This window comes from Cervus canadensis, chromosome 17, assembly GCF_019320065.1.
Source record: "Cervus canadensis isolate Bull #8, Minnesota chromosome 17, ASM1932006v1, whole genome shotgun sequence".
NCBI classification, from domain to species: domain Eukaryota; kingdom Metazoa; phylum Chordata; class Mammalia; order Artiodactyla; family Cervidae; genus Cervus; species Cervus canadensis.
In genome coordinates this window covers 37,684,771-37,710,160 of record NC_057402.1, presented here as the reverse complement: position 1 = coordinate 37,710,160, position 25,390 = coordinate 37,684,771, and the positions used below count along the sequence as shown (strand labels likewise).

Below are 25,390 nucleotides of genomic sequence, written 5' to 3'. Positions count from 1 at the left end.
ATCTACTACCCCAGAATCAGATACCAGACACCAGACTGGGAGGTGTCTACAGCACTTTGTACACTGGACTGTACTAGAAAACCCAGGATCACCAAGACAGCACATTACTATTACTAATTCTAACACGGGGCAGAAGGGATTCCTGTATGCCACAGCTGCCCCGTAGTATGGGCAGAACCGACTACTTATTCCAGAATACGGTTGTGACATCCACACTGTCTTGGCCAAACATTGCTTCTGTCCAGGGCCAGACTCACAGACCACCCACTGGCTGCTCCTTCCCCCACCCCCCAGACACACCTTCAAGGTGAGCAGCATGGACAGGAACTTCCTCTGGTCTCCAATCAGCATGGCATTGCTGATGATTGGCAGTTCCGTCTTCACGGCCTCCTCAATGGGCACAGGGGGCACGTTCTCCCCACCAGCCGTGATGATTAACTCTGAGGAGGCAAGGCCAGGCCCCCAGCATAGGCTTTAGACCAGGGGCTCAGGACAAGTACACCCAGACTCTGCCTGGAGAGCTGACCCTCTATGGCCAGAAGGACCCAGGTTTGATCACACACCTGCCTGCATGATTTCCAGAAAGGTATTCACCCACTCACCGAGCTTCAGTTTCCCCTGGGAAATTGAGGTGTGGGGTTCCCACAGGGATGCTGTGGGCATTGGGCAACATAAATAAAGCACCTCTTCCTTGGAGGTGTCCCCAACTTTCTTCCCTGGGGGAGCCAAGTTGCTCAAGGGAAATTTGAAGTTTCATGCTTTATTTTAAATTTTATGTCCAATTTGTTTTCTACTCTGCATCATATCCATGTTTGCAAATAGAAATACAAAATATTATCCGTCATGTCTCAGTAGTTAGGATTCTGTGCTTTTACTGTTGGGGCCCAGGTTCAATCCCTGGTGGAGGAACTAAGATCCTGCAAGTCAAGCAGCATGCCCTCCCCTCCTCTCCCCCTACCAAAATTACATCCTCCAATTTTCTGGAAAGACTTGCCTTGTTTACAGAAGGAGTTTGAATTCCAGGTTTGTCATTTATTAGCTATGTGATCTTGGGCAAATTACTTAACCTCTCTGGTTGTCCTCATTAGTTAGGTTGGAGTAATAGCAGTTATCGTTCCCACGGGAGACAATAGTAAGTAAAACAATGTCACTCATTCATTGTTTTTCATTGGCCATTCATTCATACACCTAAAAACCTTTAACTGGCCCTACCTCTCAGCTCTGTGGCAGCCTGGCACCCACCACCTTGCTGGAGCTGGGGGTGGAGGGGCTGGGAGGCATGGTCAGAGGGAGCAGGTTCCTCCAAGCCCTGAATCAACCCCCCAGGGAGCCCTGGGGATCCAACTTCTCAAATGTTCATCGATGGCAAGGCATGTGGCATTAACTAAGAGCTCAATACTTATAGTGGGTATAAACAGTGGTGGCAGTATAATTGCTCCCACGTCCCACCGCAGCCTCAAACCCAGCTGGCAGCACTCACCTTTGAGACGCCCCGTGATGTAGAGGAAGCCATCGGCATCCAGGCGGCCCGTGTCGCCAGTGTGCAGCCAGCCCTCAGGGTCAATGGCCTCACACGTCTTGTCCTCCATGTTCAGGTAGCCCATGAAGATGGTGCGGCCCCACAGGCAGATCTCCCCGATACCCTCTGCATCTTCATTCACCAGCTTCACCCGGCAGCCTGGCACCACCTTGCCGGAGCTGGGTGTTGAGGGGCCAGGAGGCATGGTCAGAGGGAGCAGTTTCCTCCAAGCCCTGGATCAACCCCTACAGGGAGCCCTGCAGCTCCCAACCCCTCAGTGTTCATCGATAGCTAGAATGTCCCCTCCCGGGATTTTTGTATTTTAATAGGGTCCTCATAGCTAAGAGGTAGGGCCAGTTAAAGGTTTTCAGGTGAATGAATGAATGAATGGACAAAATCTTAATGGGAGAACTTCAAGTGCTGTGATGGGCAGGCAGGGAGGGGAGATATTTAAGCACAACAGAGAATCCTTCAACTCACTCCCAAGAGCTGACTGCCTTCCCAGTTCATCAGAGGACTGACCCAGTCCCCCCGCCAGCTCCCATCGCAGCTGGAGCCTGGACCATCAACAATGCTGGGACACCCTCTAACACACCCCATGCTACTGGAGGGAGGGAACAAAGGGATGTTCCTCCCTCAGAATGCTGCTCAGGGAGCCCCTGGGCTGCAAGACTGTTTACATCCACAGAACCGTGTGACACTGTCATAGGGACCACTCGCACAAGACTCAGGCCTGGCAAACGGACTTGGCCCAAGATAGAGCTGTTGGCACTCGGGGATCTATGGTCCAGTGGTTTGGGCCCAGGGTCCTAATCAGCAGATAGGCACCGACAGGTATCAGCAAAGATGTTCAGGTCAGCATATGTGCCAAAACCTGGGACACACCTGTAGAGCCGGTAGTTGTAGGGGCTGGACATGAAGTGGGGGCCTGAGGTCTCACTGAGGCCGTAGCCCGCATATAAGCGGATGTTGAGGCCCAGGAAGAAGTGCTGTGTCTCCGCAGTCATGGGGGCTGCCCCGTAGAAGTTCTTCTGACACTTGGCAAAGCCTAGTGCCTGGCGGACCTTGGCTAGCACCAGGTAATCTGCCAGTCGGGTTGTGAAGGGCTTCAGATCGCTGGTGGGAGAGGGAGAATGGCTCACAGAAGACAACACATGCACACACATGCATTAAAAGGGAGGGGGTGGTCTTTGGGTACCCTGAATGGCAATTTCAGTTATCTACTCTGATTGATTAGTGGTGATGCTGAATCCATCACTAAATATTTTCAATATTGACCCTTCCTATGAACATGCATGCACACATGGATGTATACATGTAGTTTTGTGCAAACACATCTTGAGCCAGGAAGTCAGAAAAACAGATTCAGCTGTGTATGACAACACAGATGCACAAAAGTGCACACACAATAATACGCACATGCAGACACTTGAAGTATGTATGCATGGACACGTGTACACACATGTCTGATCCCATTTGAAACCCTTGAATGAGTCGTTAACACATATTTACTTTTCACATCCATGCAAATGAAGTGGTACAGACACGTGTACACATCACATGTGACACGATACAGTTTCACAGACACACTAGTGGTGGAAAACATTTCTAAATTGGAACAGGCCAGATTTATGCTGTTGACCCTCCTACAGCACTGGGTGAGAATTTAAAAGCAATCAAGAGGCTGCGGGTGGAAGATTAGGATGTTGGGAAGGCTGGAAAAGCCCCCATCACTGTGGCCTCTACTTGGGCTACCTCCTGAAGTCAGGAGTCCCCTCAGGAGACTGCCAGAACCTGCTCCCAGGGAGGTGAATGCTACTCCAGAGGGAGCAAGTCAGTCCTTGCAGTCAGGACCCAAAGATGGGGTTACTGTCTCCTGTGGGATCTGGGAGGAGAACAGGGGCTCAAGCCCAGCCACTGATAGGGCCTCTGTGAAGGAGTCTGGACAAGCCTGGCCTCTCAGATCCTAGGTTGTGTCCCGGGGTTATGAGCCAGCCCTGCTGCCTCTCCTGGCCTCTTCTTCCCTGGCCCCCTGTACCTGCTCGGGCAGGTGAGGTTCTGCTCCAAGGTCACCGACATGGCCCAGAGCAGCATCTTGCGCCGGATGAAACCAGACTGAGCCGCCACCTCCTGGATCCGCTCCATGATCTTCTCCCACACCCGAGGCACCCCCATGTGGGACGTGGGCTCCACCTCCCGCAGCGTGTTCACCAGACTCCCCTGTTTGCCACCAGCAAGAGACAGGCTTGTGGCAGAGAGCCAGCTGGGAGCCAGGAGGCCTGTCCCCAGAGTCAGCGTGCACCCGTGCAGGCCGCCTGCACACAGGCACAGGTGCATACCATGCAACTCACGTCACATACTATTGGCTAGGACTCAACAGCCATCCCTTCCCTGCTCCTCTTTGTTAACAGAATCCTGCTGTTGCTCAGGTACTCGGGTGGCCAGTTCTGGTGGCAGTGACTTTTCTATCAGTCTAACTCAGACGTGGTCATCTCATTCCCCTAAGCAGTGACTGGGCTTCCCATTTAGTGCTAGTGGTAGAGAGCCCATCTGCTAAAGCAGAAGACATAAGAGACGCAGGTTCAGTCCCTGAGTTGGGAAGATCCCCTGGAGGAGCGCATGGCAACCCACTCTAGTGTTCTTGCCTGGAGAATCCCATGGACAGAGGAGCCTGGTGGCTTACAGTCCATAGGGTCACAAAGAGTTGTACATGACCAAAGCAACTTAATACGCACACACACTAGCAGTGACTAGTTGAGGAATGGATGTGGGACATGATTTGGGCCAGTGTGGGGGGAGGAAGAAGTCTGTTAGGGGGCTTCTGGGGACATTCTCCTCACGGAAAAAAAGAAGGAGCCCAAGCACAGGTGTAGTGTAGGAGACCGTGATGCAGGGCAGGGCTGTGGCCGTCTGTGACCATCCTGTGATCTTACACTGAGGGTGGCCTGTCCTTGACGGTGCTGCGGACCCAGAACCACTCTGACTCAACTTTCCTGTACATAATATCACTAAGTTCCCTTCCTGTTCGGTCATCTGAGTTAGGCTGTGAAAACACAGGGGACCGGCAGGCTCACAAATGCTCGCACAGGGCCCACAGACACAAGCACACACATGGGCACACGTACAGGCAGAGAGGCAGACTGACCTTCAGAGCATCGGGCTCGGCAAAGCAGACCTGGGCCCCCCACTGGATGCCTGTCCACAGGTCATAGATCTGGGCGGCAATGTGGCTGAGAGGTAGGTAGCTGACCACCACCTCCTGCTGGATTTCTGCAGGTTGGATGTCACCGGCCTGGCTGCCATACCGTGCCGTCCACGTGATCTGGAGGATGGGCAGATGGGCCTCAGGTGGTGTCTTCAAGTCAGCTCTGGAAGTGCCCACAACTGGGGCCACCCTAGGAGCTTGGGGTCCTTCTTTGGAGTGTTCTTTGAACACCTTCCTGGGCATCTCTGCAGGAACCCCTCTGGGCCAGGCCTTGCCCTTCCATCCCCCTCCACTTTGCTGGGCTCAGCCTGGACCACAGACTTAAGAGCTGTCGTACTTATCTCAGATCCCTGTATGGAGGGGCTGAAGGAGTCCCCTCGAGGGCTGCTGGGGCAAGGCCACTCACTGCCCAGGCCCCCCCTCCGCCCACCCCCATGCATCTGGGCCTCCGTCCTACATTGTCCTGACTCAGCATCACACCCTTGGGCTTCCCAGTAGTGCCTGACGTGTAGACCAGCGCGCAGCACTGGTTAGGCTTCTGGGCGTTGATGATGGTGTCCAGGGCCTCCTCAGGCACCTCATTCCCCAGCTCCATGAACTCCTCCATCTGCACCAGGTGGGGGAGTGGGGGCAGTCCAGGTGAGCTGGGTGGGCTCACATAGGCCCCACCTTTCCCCCAGGTCACTCTACCCATACCGTGTACACGCTGGGCATCTGTGTCGGAGGAGGTTCTCCATATATCACTACTGCCTTCAGATGTGGGAGGTTTTTCCAGATCTGTGTTGACAGAGAAAATAAGTAGGGTTTCATTAAAAATGAAAGCCACTTCTTAAGAAGAGCTCCATCCCCAGGTGTTACCCAGCCTGGCAGGCGCCTTGTGGCAAAGGTTGTTGGTCCCCAGCTCTGACCTTTGACTCAGCAGGACATCCGCCACCCTTAATGCCTGGTTTCCCATCATGAGAACTTTGGAGCATCAGAGGTGGAACAAACGGGGGGCAGGGAATGACTTCCATTAAAGGAAAGCCAGACAAGCTGGGGCCTGGGTGAGCGGAGCAGAGGACTGTGTAACTATGGAAGAGAGAAGCAGAGAGGAAGGGGTAGAGGAAATCAGAACTCAGTTATCTCATGAGCTGAGGTGTCGAGGTCACAGTTCAGGAAAGCTAGGGTGCCTAGAATTTGTGAGATAGAAAACCAGACAGGAGAGAATTGGAAGAGAAAGAGTTTGGTGAATCTTTTGGGTGTCTTCTTGAGTCTTTGGTGGAATACCAATCCGCACAGGCATAGGTGAAACTTCATGAAACTGGAAGAAGAACAGATGCTGGAGAAAGACCAATGGCTGGGGCTAGAAGACAGACAAGAGCTTGTATTGGGCCAGAGATATTCATGTTTCCATCAGCCAGAGTGAAGGGCCCTTAGGAGGTGTGGAATACAGACTTCAGAAGCGACAAGTGTTAGTTATGGGGCTAAATTAGCCTTAGAGGAAAGGCTATGTAAACCTGCCCTGAAAGGTTTCATTAAACACAAGTTTCAAAGCGAAGTTGAGAAAGAGAAAAAAACTGGGATAAATTAACATGGGGGAGAAAACTAAGAAACCTAACATATATGTAATTGGAGTCCCAGAAAACATTTTTAATTGAAAAAAGTCTGAGAAATTTCTAAATTTGATTAAAACTATAAATCCATCAATTCAAGACTCCCAGCGCATCCCAACAGGATAATCACAAAGAAAACCATGCCAAGACACAGCATGATCCAACTGCTGAAAACAAGTGATAAAGGAAAAAATCTTAAAAGAGGTCAGAGAAACAAGATATACTATGTGGAAAGGAACAAAGATAAGAAAGTATAGACTGTTTATCAGAAGTTATGCAAAGTAGAAAACATTGGGATGGAGTCTTTAAAGAGCTAAAAGGAAAAAAAAAGAAACCCCATCAACCCTGAATTCTAAACCAAGTGAAAATACCTATCGAAAAATGAAGGCAAAAATGAGAAACTGACAGAAGGCATTGCCCTTGGACTTGTATTCCAAGAAATGTTGAAGAAAATTCTTTAGGAGGAAGGAAGACGAACCAGATGAAAACTCGGGGAGGACATGAAGGGATGAAGAGAGCCAGAAATGGCAAATATGTGGGTAAACCAAAAAGAGACAGCTTCCCTTTCTTTAAAAAAATTTTTGAATGATACATGACTATTTAAATACTACATTGCAGTGACTTCTCTGGTGGGTCCAGTGGCTAAGACTCTGTTCTCCCAGTGCATGGGGCCCAGGTTTAATCCCTGGTCAGGGAACTAGATCCCACATGTCAAAACAAAGAGTTGAGCTTCCATGCCACAATGGAGATCGAAGATCCCAAGTGCTGCAACTAATATCTGACATAGCCAAATAAATAAATAAGTAAGTAAATAAAATACTACATTGCAGGGGTTATAACTTACATAGAAGTTGAGTATGAATGACAATAGCACAAAGTATGGAACGGGGACACAAGTACACTGCTGTAAGATTCATATGTCACTTGCAAAGCAGTACAACATTACATTCTAACAGTATTTGAAAGTAGACTGTGATGCATTAAAGATGCATATTGTAAGCCCTAGAGCAAACACTAGAGGGAGAGCTGAGAAGCCAGTAGATAGAACGGAATGAAAGTGAAAGTGTCAGTTGCTCAGTCGTGTCCCACTCTTTATGACCCCATAGACTGTAGCCCACCAGGCTCCTCTGTCCATGGAATTTTTCTGAAAAGAATATTGGAGTGGGTTGCCATCCCCTTCTCCAGGGGATTTTTCTGACCCAGGGATTGAACCCACATCTGTTGCATTGCAGGCAAATTCTTTATCATCTGAGCCACCAGTCATTCAGTTGTGTCAGACTCTTTGCAACCCCATGGACTGCAGCACGCCAGGCCTCCCTGTCCATCACCAACTCCCGGAGTTTACTCAAACTCATGTCCATTGAGTCAGTGATGCCATCCAACCATCTCATCCTCTGTTGTCCCCTTCTCCTCCCACCTTCAATCTTTCCCAGCATCAGGGTCTTTTTGAGCCAGTTCTTCACAGCAGGTGGCCAAAGTATTGGAGTTTCAGCTTCAGCATCAGTCCTTCCAGTGAACACTCAGGACTGATCTCCTTTAGGATGGACTGGTTGGATCTCCTTGCAGTCCAAGGGACTCTCAAGAGTCTTCTCCAAAACCACAGTTCAAAAGCATCAATTCTTCGGTGCTCAGCTTTCTTTATAGTCCAACTCTCACATCCATACATGACCACTGGAAAAACCATAGCCTTGACTAGATGGACCTTTGTTGGCAAAGTAATGTCTCTGCTTTTTAATATGCTATCTAGGTTGGTCATAACTTTTCTTCCAAGGAGCAAGTGTCTTTTAACTTCATGGCTGCAGTCACCATCTGCAGTGATTTTGGAGGCCAAAAAAATAAAGTCTCTCACTGTTTCCACTGTTTCCCCATTTTTTGCCATGAAGTGATGGGACCAGATGCCATGATGTTAGTTTTCTGAATGCTGAGTTTTAAGCCAACTTTTTCACTCTCCTCTTTCACTTTCATCAAGAGGCTCTTCAGTTCCTCACTTTCTGCCATAAAGCTGGTGTCATCTGCGTATCTGAGGTTATTGATATTTCTCCCGGCAATCTTGATTCCAGCTTGTGCTTCATCCAGCCCAACATTTCTCATGATGTACTCTGCATGTAAGTTAAATAAGCAGGGTGACAACATACAGCCTTGACGTACTCCTTTCCCAATTTGGAACCAGTCTGTTATTCCATGTTCAGTTCTAACTGTTGCTTCTTGACCTGCATACAGATTTCTCAGGAGGCAGGTCAGTGGTCTGGTATTCCCATCTCTTTCAGAATTTTCCACAGTTTATTGTGATCCACACAGTCAAAGGCTTTGGTGTAGTCAATAAAGCAGAAGTAGGTGTTTTCTGGAACTCTCTTGCTTTTTCAATGATCCAGCGGATATTGGCAATTTGATCTCTGGTTCCTCTGCCTTTTCTAAATCCAGCTTGAACATCTGGAAGTTCATGGTTCACGTACTGTTGAAGCCTGGCTTGGAGAATTTTGAACCACCAAGGAAACCCATAGAATGTAATACTCAAACGAAAACAAAAAACTCCATTCAAAAGAAATCACGAGAGAGGAGAAAAGGATCAAGGGATGGATGGGATCAAAGAACAAATAGGAAAGAACCAAGTGGTAGTTTTATAGACAATTTTGTCAGACTAGATAAAAAGTATGACTCAACTATTTGCTGTCTATAAGAGACCTGCTTTAAATATAAGGACATATGTGGGTTAAAAGAAAAACAGTGCAAAAATATATACCATGGAAACATTGATCAGAAGAAATCTGCAGTGGCTATATTTATATAAGACAAAGTAGCTTTGGAAGAGTGGTTCTCAGAGGTAAAGAAGGACATTTCTTAATTATAAAGGGGTTAAGTCATCCAGATGACATTACAATGTAACTATGTGCATACATGACAGAGTTTCAAAATACACAAAGCAAAACCAGATTTAAAAGGATAAATAAATAATCCACAATAATAATTGAGATTTCAACCCTCAGTATTTGTTACCAATAGAAAAAACAGATAGAAAATTAACAGGGATATAGATGAGTTAAACAACATATCCATCAAGTTGACATTATTAACATTTATAGAACATTCTACCCAACAAACTGAAGAATGCACATTCATTCAAATATGCATGGAACAGTCACCAACATAGGCCAGTTTTCTATCTACCGCATCTACTTGGTACAATCAGGGTGTTTCAGGTAGCAAAGAGCCCCAGATGATGAGAGAGAGTTCTTTCTTTGGAAAAGAATCCTAACTGATCAATTAGAAAACCAGTGTTTTCCCATGGCTCAAGTATTCAATAATAATTAATTCAGGCAAAGTTCATCAGTGGAGAGTGATGGGGAATGTTGCAGTGGATGAGCAGGTGGCCACCCGAATCCAGGGAATGAAGCTCAGCATCAGTATAAGCGGTACTCCCTGACATCACATGCCTCTTGAAGCTGTGCAATGGGAAGTACACAGCACCACCTACGGGGTGTTTTTGCCAATTACCATCTAATCTGAAGGGCATCAAGGCTTGCGATCTAACAGGAAGTGTGGAGGTTACAGGGACAAGCTACACAACAGCTCAGGACGGCTGACCTAGTTTCTGCAGCATGTCTATGACAGAGGCTCTCACCACTTGAGCCTGTGTCAGAATCACCAGGAGGCGTGGGCCCCACACCCTGTTTTTTAGAATCCGTAGGTCTGGGTGGGTTCTGAAACTAAGTTCCTGGGTGATGTGACTCGTCCTGGACTGCACTGGTCTATGGGACAGGACAAAATGTGGGGGCTTTGTTTCGAATTAAAAGACTCTTAAGAGACACCACCAAAGGCAACACATAGGCCTGGTTTAGATCTTGATTCAAACGAATTGCCTGGAAAAACACATTGTCGGTATTAGACGATAGGAAAGAATTCTTTGACTAGTGTAAATAAAGGTGATAAAGTTATTGTGATGAAGAAACTGTCTTATGTTTTATAAATATTGAGCTATTTAGGGGGTGAAATGCTGTGATGTCAGAGATTTGCCTTCAAATGCTTCACACTGATGGGTGTGATGGAAAAACATTGATGATTATTAAATCTGGATGATCACTCTATGAGGGTCCACTATACTCTTCCCTCTGTTTCTGTTTGTCTGGAAAGTTTCAGAACACAAATTTTAAGTAATTGCCTAGGGTGGACATTTCTGATTCAGTAGGTCTGGGCCTCGGTTTCTTCAGTGGTGAATGGGGCAGGGGGAGGACGTTTGGATCAGATCAACCGTCTATGCAGAGGGGGTTGTCTCCCTGAGGGAGGGGGCAAAATCTATTTGGGGGGGTGCTTTTTTTAATTAAAAAAATTCTTTTTTTGGCCATGCAGCATGTGGGATCTTAGTTCCTCAACCAATGATGGAACCTGTGCCCCCCCTGCATTGGAAGCACTGGGCCTCCAGGGAAGTCACTATGGGGGGCTTTTTATAGTTCTACCACCCTCCCCAACCTGAGTGCCAACGTTGAGGGGTATGTGACTCCCTCGGGCGAGGCTGAGGAGGTGAACTAACCATTGCTACTTAGCAGCTGAGGCTCCTGCCAACTTGGTTCTCAAGGAATCTTAAACCACTGGGGTCTCTGGGAAAGCTGGCCTGGGTCAGGGGCCTCTGGCATCTATGAAGAATCTAAACCTGAGCGAATCAGGGTCCCACTGAGTCCTAGGGGCCTGGTACACCCCTGCTATGCACTAGTCTCTAAATATTTGTCAGCTTTCTATTAAGTGAGGGCTTCCCTTGGATCTCAGCTGGTAAAGAATCTGCCTGCAATGCAGGAGACCCCGGTTCAATTCCTGGGTTGGGAAGATTCCCCAGGAGAAGGGAAAGACTTCTTTCCCACTCCAGTATTCTGGCCTGGAGAATTCCCATGGACAGAGGAGCCTGGCAGGCTACAATCCATAGGGTTGCAGAGAGTCGGACACAACTGAAGTGATCTGGGACACTCTATTAAGTGAAGGGTCTGAGTGCTTGGGGAGGGCAAGGAAGGGGGTGCTAAGGACAGCCCAGCCTCACCTCAGCCTCTCAGAGCGGTTCACTCTGGACCACCTCCTCTGCACCCAGACTGCCTCTCCCCAACTCAAGCATTGATCCAAGTCAGATAGAACGGAGGCACTCGGAATGAGAGAACCGTGGAAACACAGGGTTCAAAAGGAGTGGAGACGGAAAAGGACTTCTCCACTTGAGCTAAGGGAGGCCATCTAGTCTAACCAGTCTGGGGCTCCAGGTCCCACTGTCCCAGGAGGTTGGAGACCACTTCTCCCGCCCTCAGGTGCAGGGGCGTCTGAGGTCCAGGTGATAGCTCCAGAACCAGGGCCAAGTCAACCCGGAGGAAGCCTCTCTGAGATGCCAGCAGCCACGGAGGGCCTTGCAGGCTGCTGGGTACAGCTGGGGCACAGAGGTGTCCTCAGGCCACTGAATGCCAGCGTGGTGCACATGGGGACAGGGCCAATCAGGAAGGGGCCTTAAATGGATCAGGAGGCATCAGTGCTCCAGAAAGTGCCAGCTGCCCCAAGAGGCACTTTTGAGCTCCTACTGTGCCCTAGAATATGCTGCAGCACTTGCTCTGGCTTGGCCCAAGACCCACCCTGTGGCAGCCTGTACCCCCACTCCCCACTGAGACTCAGACTTGAGTGCTCACATGTCAGAGCCCTGAACCACCCTCAGGGCACTCAACCCTTCCCTGAAGCGAAAGCCATGAAGGGCCATGGGCTGGCTGAGGGGGATGAGGGGTATGTTCCTTGAGCTTCCTGGGCCTCAGTTTTCAGACCTGACAAATGGGTCGGCGGCCATTGCCCTGCTGTGCTAATGTGTGCGTGTGCCAGGCAGGATTGCTGTTGAGGATGATGGGTGACTCTGGCAGGGAAGGTGGAGGTCTGTGAGGATGCCTAGCCTGACCCTTGTGGTTGTTGCCCCCTTTCCCCCAAACCTTCAGGATCTTTTCCAGCTGCTTCTGCGTGTCAACCATGATGATGTTGGCGCGGCAGTCATAGGCGATATACTGGCAGGCCTCAGGGGAGCTGGTCGTGTAGATGCCGGTGATGATGCCACTGTCAGAGACCCGGGAAGATGTGTGTCTGGGCAAGTACAGTGGCCCAACCCCTCAGCCCCGACCCTTGCCCAACACACCCATGGCCCCTGACCCCAGAGAGCTCCCATGGCCCGTCAGGCAGCTCAGCACAGCTGCCCTGGGCAGAAGGGGACAAAAACGGGTCTAGAGGGGGCCCCAGGGAAGAGATGGGATGTTGGGGAGGGGGTGAGGGGCTCCTAAAAAGAGATTAAAACCCTCTCTTCACTCTCTGCCCCCCTCCAACCCACTGGAGACTCTGCCCCTCCCGCAGCCACTCACCCTGCGAATACTGCGCCCACTGCTGAGAAGAACCACTCCGGGGAGTTGAAGGCGAGGACGGCCACGCTGTGGGCCCGCTCCAGGCCGAGCTCCAGGCCAAAGATAGACAGGCCAGGTCAACCAGCAGGAAAGGGGCCTCTCATTCTCACCAAACCCCCCTTCCAGACAGCAGGGGACTCTGCCGGCCCACCTCAGGGACCAGCTCCCAGGGTCAGAGTGTGCCCTGGGGGACCAGCCACTCAACAGCCCTTGCTGCCCCTCCCAGGCCTTCCCGGGGTTCCCACCCCTCAGCGCAGTGCACCAGGCTTCCCAGCCCCCCTTGAGCGGGACAACAAATAAGAAGATCGTGCCACGTCCTGGCACATAGTAAGGGTCCACTGTACATAAACCCTCGGCCCCAAGCCAGAATGGACCATTAGCTCAATGACCAGGATGATTTTACAGTGGTCCTTTCTAAGGGCTTGCCCAGTGGGGCATCAGAAGGAGGTCTGTGAAGGCCAGAACTGGAGGCAGGGCTGGGGAAGGGAGAGGCCAGGCCTTGGGCAGCTCCCTCACCTTCAGGAAGCCCTTGGCGGCTTTGCGGGCCAGCAGGTAGTACTGGGTGTAGGAGATGTGTTCCCACGTGCCCTGCTGCTTGAAGCCCATAGCACTGAGGTCCCCATACTTGTCCAGAGCCGTGGAGAACATCTGATGAACAGTGCGGGGAGTCTGCGAGCAGATGGGGTCTATGCGTAGGCGGACGCGCCCGTCGGCCCGAGTCGTCCATAGCGCCTCCTCTGCAGGGTCGGGAAGACCACAGCTTGCATCGTGCCAGCCAGGGCTTGTCCCCAGGGGATCTCTGCTCCTCCCCTGGGCAGAGCTCCCAGGCCTCTGGTTCCCACAATGCCTTGAGCCCTGAGCTATGTGGGCTGGCAGACTCGTGAGGAGGCTGCCTGGAAGGGGATGCCCGACAGCCTTGAGGGATGGGCAAGGCTCTAGGGAGGCAGCAATGAAGAGGGCGGGCAGAAGGAGGCCTTGGGGACCCTAGACATTTTTGTGCTAGGGTCCATCATGCCAGCTGGAATTTGCCCCCTGAGGCTGGGCAGTCAGCAGTGGATTTGGGGGTTGCCCCAGAAGAGCAGGACTCTCAGATCCTCTGGGGTTTCTAGCCTTCCTCTGTCTCCTAAGAAGCAGTTGGGGACAGACCCAAATGGCAGAAGATCAGAACATCAAAAATAGCAACACTTCCAGGGGGCTAGAGGAGACTGGAAACTAGCAGGCTCTGATCACTAGCCTGGAAAATTTCCCAGTCCCACGAAATAATCTAACCATCTCTTTGCTCATCCCTGCCAGGGCCAGGCCCCCTGTGAATCCCTCACGTGGGGATCTCATCTCATCTGTACAACATGGGTCTGGTAGCCCCATTTTACAGATGGGGCAGCTGCAGCTCAGTGAGGCTCAGTCATTTCCCCATGCCTGACACTGTCCCGGGCACCACCTACCCATTAAGTTTACTGAGTGCAGTAGGTGGGACCAGAGCCTTACCATTTAGTCCATGAGATGTGGGGTGAGCTATTTGACCTCTGAGTCTGTTTTCTCAGGGGAAAGGTGAGGGTTTAGTTCTCAGGGATGTTATGAGGGTCAAAAGAATGAAAGAGCTTCGGCATGTAGTTGGTGCCCAATAAATGCACACCTTGTTCTGCCTCCCTTTTTCCAGATCATTTGCAAAGGAGACGTGGATGGGTGGTCTAGACACTTGTCCATGGGACGGCCTTCTGGGGCCAGAGTCATCATTCTACAAAGGTGAGTCATGGGTGAGGGAGTGAGGACCACAGGGGCTACTGCGCCACCTGCTGGCCAACCCTCTCTGAGATGGAGAGGTCACACTTCCTTGGACATCCGTCTTGAGGCAAGACCAACAGTGAGCTGTATGACAGACGGTTCTGAGGCAGCCAGCAGATGGACCTTGTCTCTTCCTTCAATCCTCTAGGGTTTCATGTGAACCCTGAAGTTGGCAGAAAGAGGTGGAGGCCCTGGGGCTGGGACAGAAGAGCCCATCCTTCCTCCCATGGAGGCCAAGGATGGGGGAAAAGGGGACATGGGTGCTTAGTTGCTCCGTCATGCCTGAATCTTTGGGACCCTTTGGACTGTAGCCTGCCAGGCTCCTTTGTCCATGGAATTCTCCAGGCAAGAATACTGGAGTGGGTTGCCATTTCCTCCTCCAGGCAACCTTCCCAACCCAGGGATTGAACCCACGTCTCCTGTGTCTCCTGCATTGCAGGTGGATTCTTTACCCACTGAGCCACCAGAGAAGCCATTAAAAGGGGACATATCCAGGCCCAAATAGGAAAACAGAATGTCTGGGGCAGGGGCATGGCTGCTTGGAAATGCAGGCTGGGGCAGAGAGAAGGTCACCCAGTGCCAGGCAGTGTGTACTGTTGAAGGCCAAGACCAGGCTGGCTGGCCTCCATGGCTGCCTTCTCTGACAGAGGCCCATCTCCAGCCGCGGCTGGATCCCCGCGCCCCCTAGTGGAGGTTTGAGTCAGCGCCTGCTGAGGAGCCCTCTCCAATTACTCCTTCGACTTCTCCAAGCGCCTTCTTCCAGGTTCTTCTTCCTGGAACCCCAGCCTGGCAGACCCCAGAGATCAACCTCTTTACAGTCTCCAACCCCTGCAGTTTGTGCAAGTCCGTTCACATGAGCAGACCAGGGGAAAGACACAGCCTGTAGAGTCAGGTCAACCTAGGTTCAAATTCCGTTCTGCCATTTCCTGTTGCATGATTTTGGCAAGTCTTTCTCCTCCCAGCTCCATTTGAATAGTCTTCAAGCGCAAAGGGCTGGCAAGAGAGACCAGAGCCTTATACAGGTGGAAGGAATATAAAATGGTGCGACCATGTTGGTAGACAGTTAGGCAGTTTCTTAAAAAATTAAACTTACATCTACTAGGCTGCTGCTGCTGCTAGGTCGCTTCAGTAATGTCCGACTCTGTGCGACCTCATAGACGGCAGCCCACCAGGCTCCTCCATCCCTGGGATTCTCCTATACAACCCAGCAATTCCATTCTTAGGTATCTACCCATGAGAAATGAAAGTACATACCCCACAAAGACTTGTATAGGAGCATTCATAGCAGCATGAGTTATAGCAGGCAAGAGGTGGGAACAACAAATGTCCATCTGTTGGGGAGGGAGCTATGGCCTCTCCAGCCAAGAGAACACTATTTGGCTCTCCAAAGGAACACAGTGCTGATACAGGCAACACCATGAATGAAACTCAAAACAGATCTGGTGAAAGAAGCCAAAAGCAAAGGACCACATATTGTCTGATTTCATTTATATGATATGTCCAGAAAAGGTGGAAATGATAGAAAGCAGATGAGAGGTGGCCTGGGACTTGGGAATGGGGAATGACCACAAATTTGCATCAGGGGTCTTTTTGGAGTGATGGAAATGTTCTAAAATTGAATTGCAATGAGGCTGGTACAAGTGCAAATTTGCTAAAAATCATTGAAAAGGTGACTTTTTCAATGAAAAAGTGAAAAATCATAGTATTTACAATGGGCAAATTTGATGGCATATAATGTATACCTGAATAAAACTGCTTTTAAAAATGGAAGGATGGGAGGAAATGAAATTCCCTGGTAGTCTAGTGGTTAGGACTCTGCAGTTTCATTGTCAAGGGCCCTGGTTTGATCCCTGGTTGGGGATCCCACAAGACATGACATGCAGCCAGAAAAAAAAAAAAGGAGGAAGAATGCTAACACCACCCCCCAAATTGGCACAAGAATTCTGTAAGGTAGCCCAACCAGCATGCCCAGAGTCTGGCAGTCACTTTCCAGTAGCTGGTAGCTGTCTTCCCTTTCCTGATACAGGTTCTTCTTGGTGCTTAGGACAGAAAAGATATATTTTCCTGTGGGCATTCTAGTTGCTCAGGTTCCACTACATTTGCCTGTTCCCCCAGGCTTGCCAAGAGAAAGAGAGATAAGTCTTACAACCTCTTGTGAAAGCTTGCCTCAGCCAAGAGTTTTCACTTATCACTTTTTAAGTTATAATCTTTTAAAAAAAATCACAAAACTATATATTTGTTCTAAGAAACAGGAAATGTTAGAAGTACATAATATAAAAATGGATAGGTCTTCCTTAAGTCTAGATAATCACTGTTGCCATTTGGTGTATGTCCTGGGTATACAGGGGTTTCCTAGGTGGCACTAGGGGTAAAGAACCCACCTCCCAATGCAGGAGACCTTAGAGAAGTGGGTTCAATCCCAGGGTCGGGAAGATCCCCTGGAGAAGAGAATGGCAACCCACTCCAGTATTCTTGCCTGGAGTATCCCATGGAGAGAGGAGCCTGGCAGCTGCAGTCCATGGGGTCGCACAGAGTCGGACACGACTGAAACAACTTAGCACACACTCACGCACTGTGTATATAAATATATGTACAAGGAATTTGTTTTAATTTTGTGGCTGTTGTCATTTTAGCCAAAGGGGGAAAAAAGAATCATGTTACTATTGTATTAATCAAGGGTAGCAAACCCAAAATGCCAACAGGTAAGTAATGTATCAACATCAATAAAAAATAATGTATAATACTAAACAATAAATAAATGAATTGCTCCAGGATTTGCAAGTGAAACTCAGAGGCACAGTCTTCCTTTTCACAAAGAAATAGGCTCCCTCTCATTTTCTTTGAGATATATGGCTCCTGTGGTCCACCTTTTGTTTCTCTGTTTTTGACAAAGACAGAGAATAGTGCAATATTTCGCTAAGGGAAGCTATAATACAAGGACAGTGACCATTGCCCTGACCCCAGACTCAGGGTCAGGGAGGCAACAGGGAGTGGCGGAGACTGGCAGGGGGATACAAGCCTCATCTAAGGGGGGCAGCTGCTCCTTGGCTCTAGGATTTGGTGCCCAGGAAGAATGGAAAGCAAGAGCTACCTGAAATCTGGGTGTTTAAGTAGAATCACTTGATTTTTTAATGTTGCTCACACTTTAAAAAAATGTTATATGGACCCAATCAAACATCATCATTATCCAAATCATCCATCTTTAGCTTTTGCGACATTAATGTCTATCTCTCAGGACTTCCCTAGTGGTCCAGTGGTTAAGAATCTGCCTTGCAATGCAGCGGATATGGGGTCAATCCTTGGTCAGGGAACTAAGATCCCATGTACTGCAGAGCAACTAACCTGGCAAGCCGCAGCTAGAGAGTCTGTCTGTCACAGTGAAATATCCCAAGGGCTGCAACTAAGACCTGGTGCAGCCAAATAATATTAACTTTTAAAAATCTAGTAAAACAAAAGATTTTAACTTAAAAAAAAAATCTCTCTTTCTCTCCCTCATTGTGTGTGTGTGGCTGCATATTACTTCTTTGGCCATATCAATTTCATAACATAATGTACATATCATAACCGCCTCCCCACTGAAAGATACTCAAATGATTTCCAGCCTTCAGCCCGGTTCTAGGCTTTCCTAAGGATGGATTTCTAGAAGTGGGTTTACTGCATCTGAAAAAAAAAGCACTTAAATTTTGATGGCTATTTTGGATAGAGTTCCTTTATCTGGTTTTTTTCTCGCCTGCAGATTACATGGTTCTGTCTTTTTGCTGCATTGGGTTTTTTTTTTTTTTTTTAGCTCAGATGGTAAAGAATCTGCCTGCAATGCAGGAGACCTTGGTTGGATCCCTGGCTTGGGAAGATGCCCTGGAGGAGGAAATGGGAACCCACTCCAGTATTCTTACCTGGAGAATCCCATGAACAGAGGAGCCTGGCGGGCTGCAGTCCATGGGGTCACAAAGAGTCAGACACGACTGAGCAGCTAACACACACATACCTCTCTTCTTATCCATGGTGCCTATGATTCAGGGATAAGTTGTCTCACCTCCTTCTTAGAAGAAGAAAAGAAGGAACGGACAAGGGAAGGAAAGGCAGTGGGTCTGCGAGTTCAGTCTCCTCTTAGCCTGGCTGCTTTGGGACAGGGATGAAAGCCCTGGCCCCTGGGGGAACCACGCCCTTCAGGAAGTGGGACCCGGCAGCTTGGCTCCGGCCTGGCCTTTTCTACGTTCACTGCACAGGCTCAGCTGTCGGAACCCCCAGACCACCAGAAGAGGAGACTGGTGGGAAGGGGTCTACCCTGCCCCTGGCCTCCCAGAGAGAGGCCCCATCATCGTCCTTCCCATGAAGGAGATAAAAGGGTCACAGCTCCCGTTTACTGAGCACCCGCCTGCGCCGAGTGGGCTGCGTGCCATCTGGTGTGTGACCTCACACTGAACAACCTTCCATATTGTGCCGTAGCTGACTCTATGACTCTCAGAGAGGCTAAGCCATAGCTGGCAGAGCTGGGATCCCCACCCACAGTCTGACTCCCAAATCCACGCTGGGGTTGCAGTAGGGTTCCAGGCTGACCCCAGCACCCACACCTCCCCTGGGAAAGGACCGTCCCGTCTCCTACCCAAGTCCTATGCTCAAGCTCAGGCTCGGCGACCTTGGGCAGCCATGATCTCTGGCCACTTCCTCTTCCTACGTTCCAGAGGTTCCCAGAGCCACCTTTCTTAACCCACATCTGACCTGCTCAAAGCCTCCACATCTCCTCTTGACCACAGGGTGATGCCCTCACCGTGGTCTCTAAGGAAGTCCCTCCCCAGAGGGGCTCGCCAGCCTTTGCCACCTAGACATGGCCAGCCTGAGCTGCTCCCGGTGCCCTGCATTCCTGCCCACCCCGTGCCTTTGCCCAGGCTGTGACTCTGCCTTGAACACCCTTCTTCCATCACACCCCCCTCTCCCGCCCTTCAGGCCCCAAGCGCAACCCCCTCACTGAGGACTTCAGTGCCCAAGCCTCACTGCGGGCCGAGTCCTGGTCGGATCTGCCTCTCCCACCAGGCTAGCGGCTCTCCAAGGCAGGTCTGACTCCTCCCTGGGTCCTGAGCACGGAAGGCTGGCTCTGAGTAGAGGTCAGGGGGCCTTCAGGGAAGCATGACTCAGCCTCTGTCCCATCCCGATCCCAGAGGGCTGGACTGAATGACTGTTTGTCCAGGGCACCCAGGCCTTCCCCTCCCTCTCTGCCTCCCTTCTCCCCAGGTGGCCTGAGGGTGGTGCAGGACACATTGCTGCCCAGGTATAGAGAGAGGTGGGCTCCCAGAGCAGGTGCCTGCTCCAGCTGCCCATGCCAGGCTGAACCTCTGTCCTGAGAGCCCCTAGGTAGGGCTGGCAAGACCCAGCCTTGCCAGTGTCCTCCTGAGTCCACCATAACTCTGTGGCCTTGGGCTTAGGAACTGATGGGAAGGAAGGTAGATGAGTCCACCTGCCTGAGGTGTCTCATCCGTCCTCCCTTCTCATGTTCTGTTTCTCATATCTATGCATCCCCATCTCTGGGCCTTGGCTCACATCATTTCCTCTCCCAATCTCATCTCTGTCAGAGGAGAAATCTCCGGATAGCATGTTGGAAGATCCAGTCTTAGCTATCAGCAAGGTGGCCAGAGCAGTCAGAAGGGCCCCTTGCCTATGAAGCACTGACTCTTGGACATCTGCCCCGCTCACCTGGCCACAGCGATGAGACCAGAACCCCATGCCTGCACAGGGGCCATGAGGTCACTATGCAGGGTCCTGTAGGAATGCTCCTTGTGGGTCCCTCCTGCAGAGATCATGACAGAGCTGCAGAGATCATGGGGTGGTAGGAGTCCTAGCACGGTTTAGGGAGCAGAGAGAAGCAGGTGATATCAGCCAGGCACAGACAGGCTGGGTTTGAGCAATGGTGGTTGCCCCTGGAGTAGGGAACCATGGAGTCTATTTCTTCCAACCCCCACCCCCGCATAACCACTTTCTAAGCTTCCTTTCTTCCCTGCCTGTCCTCACGGTAACCTCCATCCACTAAAGCCATTTGAACTCACCTACCTTCCTAGGTACCTGGGTTTCTCCTGAAATCAAAGAACATGAAGTAGCAAAGATTCGTAGTAAGTAAATAGACAAGAGTTGGCCTTTGTAATGTGGCAAGAGCACTGTGTTATGTGAAAGTGTCAATTGATATAATAGGGGACTGGCTAAATTCGATAGAGTATAGCCATATCATGGATTCACAGGCAGTCATCAAAACAAAGTATTTAAAAAATATTTAATGATTCAGGAGATATTCACAATATAATTTCAAGTTAAAAAAAAGGAGCAAATAAAAGTGCATATAAAAATACATAATATATAAAACTGAAAAGATTTGTGTCAGAGTAATATTATTAAAAAACTTAGCACATCTTGGCTGCTCAAGAAATAGCTCTCTGGCCTTTCTGACTAGACTCTGAACTTCTGACGCAAGCGTTGGACTTGCGATAAATGTTTGCCAAAGGAATGAATTAAAACTACACATACGCTGCCCATCAGGGATATCGACTGAGACCTCAGTGTTGGGAGAAGGGGAGGGCATACTTGAGAAGTGGAGGCAGGGCATTCCTACACGCGACACAGGAGAAGAAACGGAGTCTCAGAGTGGGCAAGGATGGCCTAAGTCACAGCATGTTAGGGGCAGAATTGGGACAAGACGTCAGTTCAGGAGTTACGGGGCTGGTTAGTGAAGGCGCTTTAGGCTCTGGGGGTCCGTGGTCTGTTCCCCTGGGGAAGAGAAGAGTGGTGGCTGGGTCCCCCGATCCTCTGCCACAAAGTGACCTGCTCAGAAGTGAGCGGGAGGGAGGGGTCATGAAGGGGCTCAGGACTGCCGTGGTGCCTCTCAGCCTGCCTCCTGGGAGTGAGTCCTTGGAGGATAGCAGAGATGTAAGGAATCAGAATGGGCTGCCAGGCCCTTCTAGTTGACCCCATCTCCTTGCCTTGAAACTCAACAGGGGCGTAGGTCTGCCCTGTGCCCAGCCAAGCTCACTGCTGTCATCATAGCCAAAACATGGCCAGGACCCAGTCAAGGTCCCTGTCACCCAGTTAGGCACCCAAGAGCCAAACCAGACCTAATTCTAGAAGGCAGCCAACAGTTAGACCAACAGCCTCAAGCACACATCCAGAGAGTGTCCGCTGAGTGTTTGGGGTGGGCTTTCCCAAGGCCCAGATTGCCCTTTGTACTGCCTTCCTCCTCCCCCTCTCTCCCCCTCCCTCTCTCCCTCTCAAGTTGCTCCAACTCCTCTTGGACTGACCCGTCCTGTTTCTTATCAATCGCCCTTTATGCTGCGGGTGACTGGGCAGGCAGGGAGCTGTGTTCTCTGGGGCTCTGGAACAAAGGCTTCTAAACAGCAGAGAAAGTCACTCTCAGTTCACTGGGAAAGGCTGAAACAGGCGAGCAAGAGTGGAGAGATGAAACCCAGAGTGTTTTCTGCAACCTGTGGGAAAGGCCTTAGAATGAAGCGGATTAAGCAGAAGGAGGGAGACTCTGATCCTGGAATCAAATCACGTTGTTCCCCAGCCAGGACAGACCTCTCTTCAGGGTACCGGATCCCACGGCCTCTGTTGCAAAGTCCCGTCTGGTGACAAGCACCAGGAGGATGTCCCTTCACACAGGGACCCTCTGCTAAGAGTCTTTGGAACCCATTTAGCCCTGTCAGACACTCCGGGGATATATAAGGCAAAGAAGCCATGGTGACTTCAGGACCTGACAAGAACTTTAAGTCAAGGCCAGCCTGGGCCACAGCAGTGTATCCAGCCCCAGGCACACCTATAATTGGCAGAACTGGACATTTTCTTTAAGGTAAGCTTTCCACAAGTATCCCCAGAGGCTCCGCTTTTTTAGTAAGGTAAAGATTAAGATTACCACGTGTTCCCATTTCCTCTGACCTCTGCGAAGTCCTTCTCACCGTCCCCTACACTCGCATCAGGCTGAAATGATAGCAGATCTTCTACCTCACATTGTCTCTAGGACCCCTCCCTGCCCTCAACCTCAGGCTCTGAGCTCCCTGAACTCTTTCCAGCAGAAACACCATGTCTGCCCTTGAAACGTGTGGGAGGGTAGGAGCGTGGGACTCAGGGAGGCCTAGAGACCAAGCCGGGCTGAGTTCCCAGCCTCCTGACCTCCAGCTCAAAGCTCCCCTGTGGGTGTGAGAGTCGCCTAGGGAGAGTGGGTGTGGGGAATAGGCATGACCAGCACTTCTACCAGCCCCATCCCCAGCAGCTGCTCCCCCTGGACACCCTCCCCTCCCTGTGGTCTTGACATTGCATTGCTCCAGCTAGGGTTCCTGCTCAACTTAGAAAGGGCTAGAAAAGAAAGTGATGTCTAGGTCCAGCACAAGGCTGCTTTTGTATGGAGGTCAGATCCCCGCAGCTCTGCAGCCTGACACAGTGGGGCTGTTCCTGGGAGAACCGCCGTCTGGGCTGCTCAGAGCCCATCCTGGGGAGCACAGCTCAAGGACCCGCCAGCTTCTTGGGAACTTGAGGAGACTCAGGTGAACACTGAATCCTGCGGGCAAGGTTCCAAGAGCTCCCCAGAGAGGCTGCAGCTCGGCTGTTGGGAGACAGGGGCTGGCCAGGGTGTGCAGGAGGGGAGGAGACCCCACCTAAACAGTCCCAAAGAGGAGTGTGACAGTTCCAACTTCCACAACTTACTATCTGTGTGGCTCTGAGAAAAATCACTGAACCTCTCTGAGCTCAGTTTCCTCTACCATAAGAGACTGATAGAAGTGCCTACTCTACTGCTGCCACAAAGAGACGATGAAAGCATGCAAGTCAGTCCCTTGGCACGGAGCCTGTGCTAAGGGGCTTCAGTCGTGTCCGACTCTTTGGGACCCCATGGACTGTAGCCCGTCAGGCTCCTCTGTCCATGGGATTCCCCAGGCAAGAATACTGGAGTGGGTTGCCATTCCATTCTCCAGGGGAACTTCCCAACCCAGGGCTTGAACCTGCATCTCTATGTCTCCTTCATTGATAGGTGAGTTCTTTAGCACTAGCGCCACCCAGGAAGCCTGGCACAGAGCTTAGCAAAAGCTGCTCTTATTAAGGGGGCAGATGTGTGGGGATTTAACCCATCTCCTAATCCCCTGAAACCTTCTCCCTAACAGTCTTTGGTGCAGATAGTTTCTTTCTCTCAGTTTTATGGAAATGGCAGTTTTGAGGCCTCTCCCCATGTGTGGCTGCTCCAATATCCTCTTCCACACAGAGGCTGGGCTCTTGGAGCCTCTGGGGAATTGTGAAACTGAGACCCAGGGCCAGGCTGGCACCCAGTGGGCACTCAAGCCACGGTGAACCTGGATCTTAGTGCAGCTGCATTCCAGAGCTTCCCCCTCCACCCTTCAAAACCCTGGAGGCTGCACGAGATGGAGTTGGGCAGAGCATGACCCATGGGCCAGGCTTGTGGGAGTTGATGAGGCCAGCTTGGCACTATCCTCAGACGCTGTGCCTGGGGTCCCGTGGGCAAGAAGGGACCTCAGTCCTGAGAAGCCACCCAACTTGCTGTGGCTCAGTCCCTCCCAGGTTGTCCCTGTCTCCTAATCCCCAGCCCTAGATGCTAAACTCCTAAGGGCAGACCACTCAGCTCAGGCCTAAGCCTAACGGGAGTTTAAAAGTCTGAGACCAGCTAGAACTCGTCCTCATCCAGGAAGTCCACCGTGATCACCCAGTTCCCAGATAGCACGCCTTCCTTCTTCAGCCTCCGTGTGTCCTTTACCCAGAGCCTGTCTGCCCTCAGACTAGGAGTTCTTGGAGGGCAGGAAAGAAACCTGTCCATCTCAGTATCCCCAGCAGCCTAGCCCTGCACAAAGGATGGGAGTCCAGATGCACCCCCAGCCTGGCTGTCCCGACAGCTTTTGGAAGTCCTGGTAAATCTGAATGGCCTTGCTGCCTCCCCTACAGTTGCCTACTCCTTCCCCACCCCTCCATTAAAGCTGGTAACTTGCCTCCACCTCACTCTGGCGTGGCTGCCAGCCCTCGCTGACAGGACCCTCTCTGGGGTTCCCTACCCACCTGTTTGAAATCTGCTTCGTCTCTGTGCCCTGCTGCTGTGGGGCTGCCAGGCACTAATTCAGGTTAAGCAATTAAGGCCAAAGGGGTTGGCGATGACTCCTTCCTCCTTGGAAACATTCCGGACCCTGAATGCTCTGGGGACACTGAGCTTGCACCACTTTAGCTCCCTTCCTGCCCTTCAAGTTGCAAAACACCGAAGCCGTTACCCACAGCCAAGACTTCTGAGCTCCAGGGCTTTGCTGTGCTCATTCCCCGGGCGCTGACAGCTGCTCCGTGAGCATTGCAGAGACAGAACTATCTAGTTAGGAAAGCAAGCCTGAGCAAGCTGATGGGACCTGCCAGAGGTGAGACACAGCAACACAGCAAGTCAGCGAGCTTCCGTGGATCCCAGGACAAGATGCTGGAGTTGCCTGGGCCCAGCTGGCCCTTCTCCTGGGCTCTCTTGGTGCCTTTCGAATGCTTCCCCTCAAAAGTTGGTCAATCTGGGGCCTCCCTGATGGTCCAGTAACTAAGACTCGGCACTCCCAATGCAGGGGGCCCGGGTTCAATCCCTGGTTGGGGAATTAGATCCCACATGCCACCACTAAGACCCGGAGCAGTCAAAAAAAAAAAAAAAGAAAAAAGAAATCAGTCAATCCTTTCCTTGGTCCAAGTCTTTCTTCCTCTCTGACGAAGAGCAGAGAGGCAGAGTCCAGGAAAGTACACATTACAGGCCAGATCCCTGCCATGGCCACCCCGAGACACCCAGCCTGGGAGAGGGGCAGCTGTGAGCCCCACCAGGGTGAGGGGAGTAGCATTTGGTCTCCAGGATGCCAGGCAGCGGGGGAGTGGGGTATCCAGAGCCCTGGGCTGGCGTCACCACCTCTTT

The 25,390-nt window shown here is 50.9% G+C and overlaps 1 protein-coding gene across 3 annotated transcripts in view; it reads right to left on the bottom strand.

Annotated features, from left to right (window-relative positions):
* The window catches only part of ACSBG1 (acyl-CoA synthetase bubblegum family member 1), a 64,372-nt gene that overhangs the window by 2,399 nt on the left and 36,583 nt on the right, over window positions 1-25,390 (bottom strand). For all 3 annotated transcript variants that reach the window (XM_043489788.1, XM_043489787.1, XM_043489786.1), the window contains 10 exons: window positions 13,228-13,448; window positions 12,673-12,761; window positions 12,253-12,373; window positions 5,421-5,501; window positions 5,182-5,331; window positions 4,665-4,841; window positions 3,558-3,739; window positions 2,405-2,635; window positions 1,481-1,698; window positions 301-440 (listed from right to left, as the gene is read on the bottom strand). In XM_043489788.1, coding sequence (XP_043345723.1) covers window positions 301-440; window positions 1,481-1,698; window positions 2,405-2,635; window positions 3,558-3,739; window positions 4,665-4,841; window positions 5,182-5,331; window positions 5,421-5,501; window positions 12,253-12,373; window positions 12,673-12,761; window positions 13,228-13,448 — 1,610 coding nt within the window. The remainder of the gene's footprint in view (window positions 1-300; window positions 441-1,480; window positions 1,699-2,404; window positions 2,636-3,557; window positions 3,740-4,664; window positions 4,842-5,181; window positions 5,332-5,420; window positions 5,502-12,252; window positions 12,374-12,672; window positions 12,762-13,227; window positions 13,449-25,390) is intronic.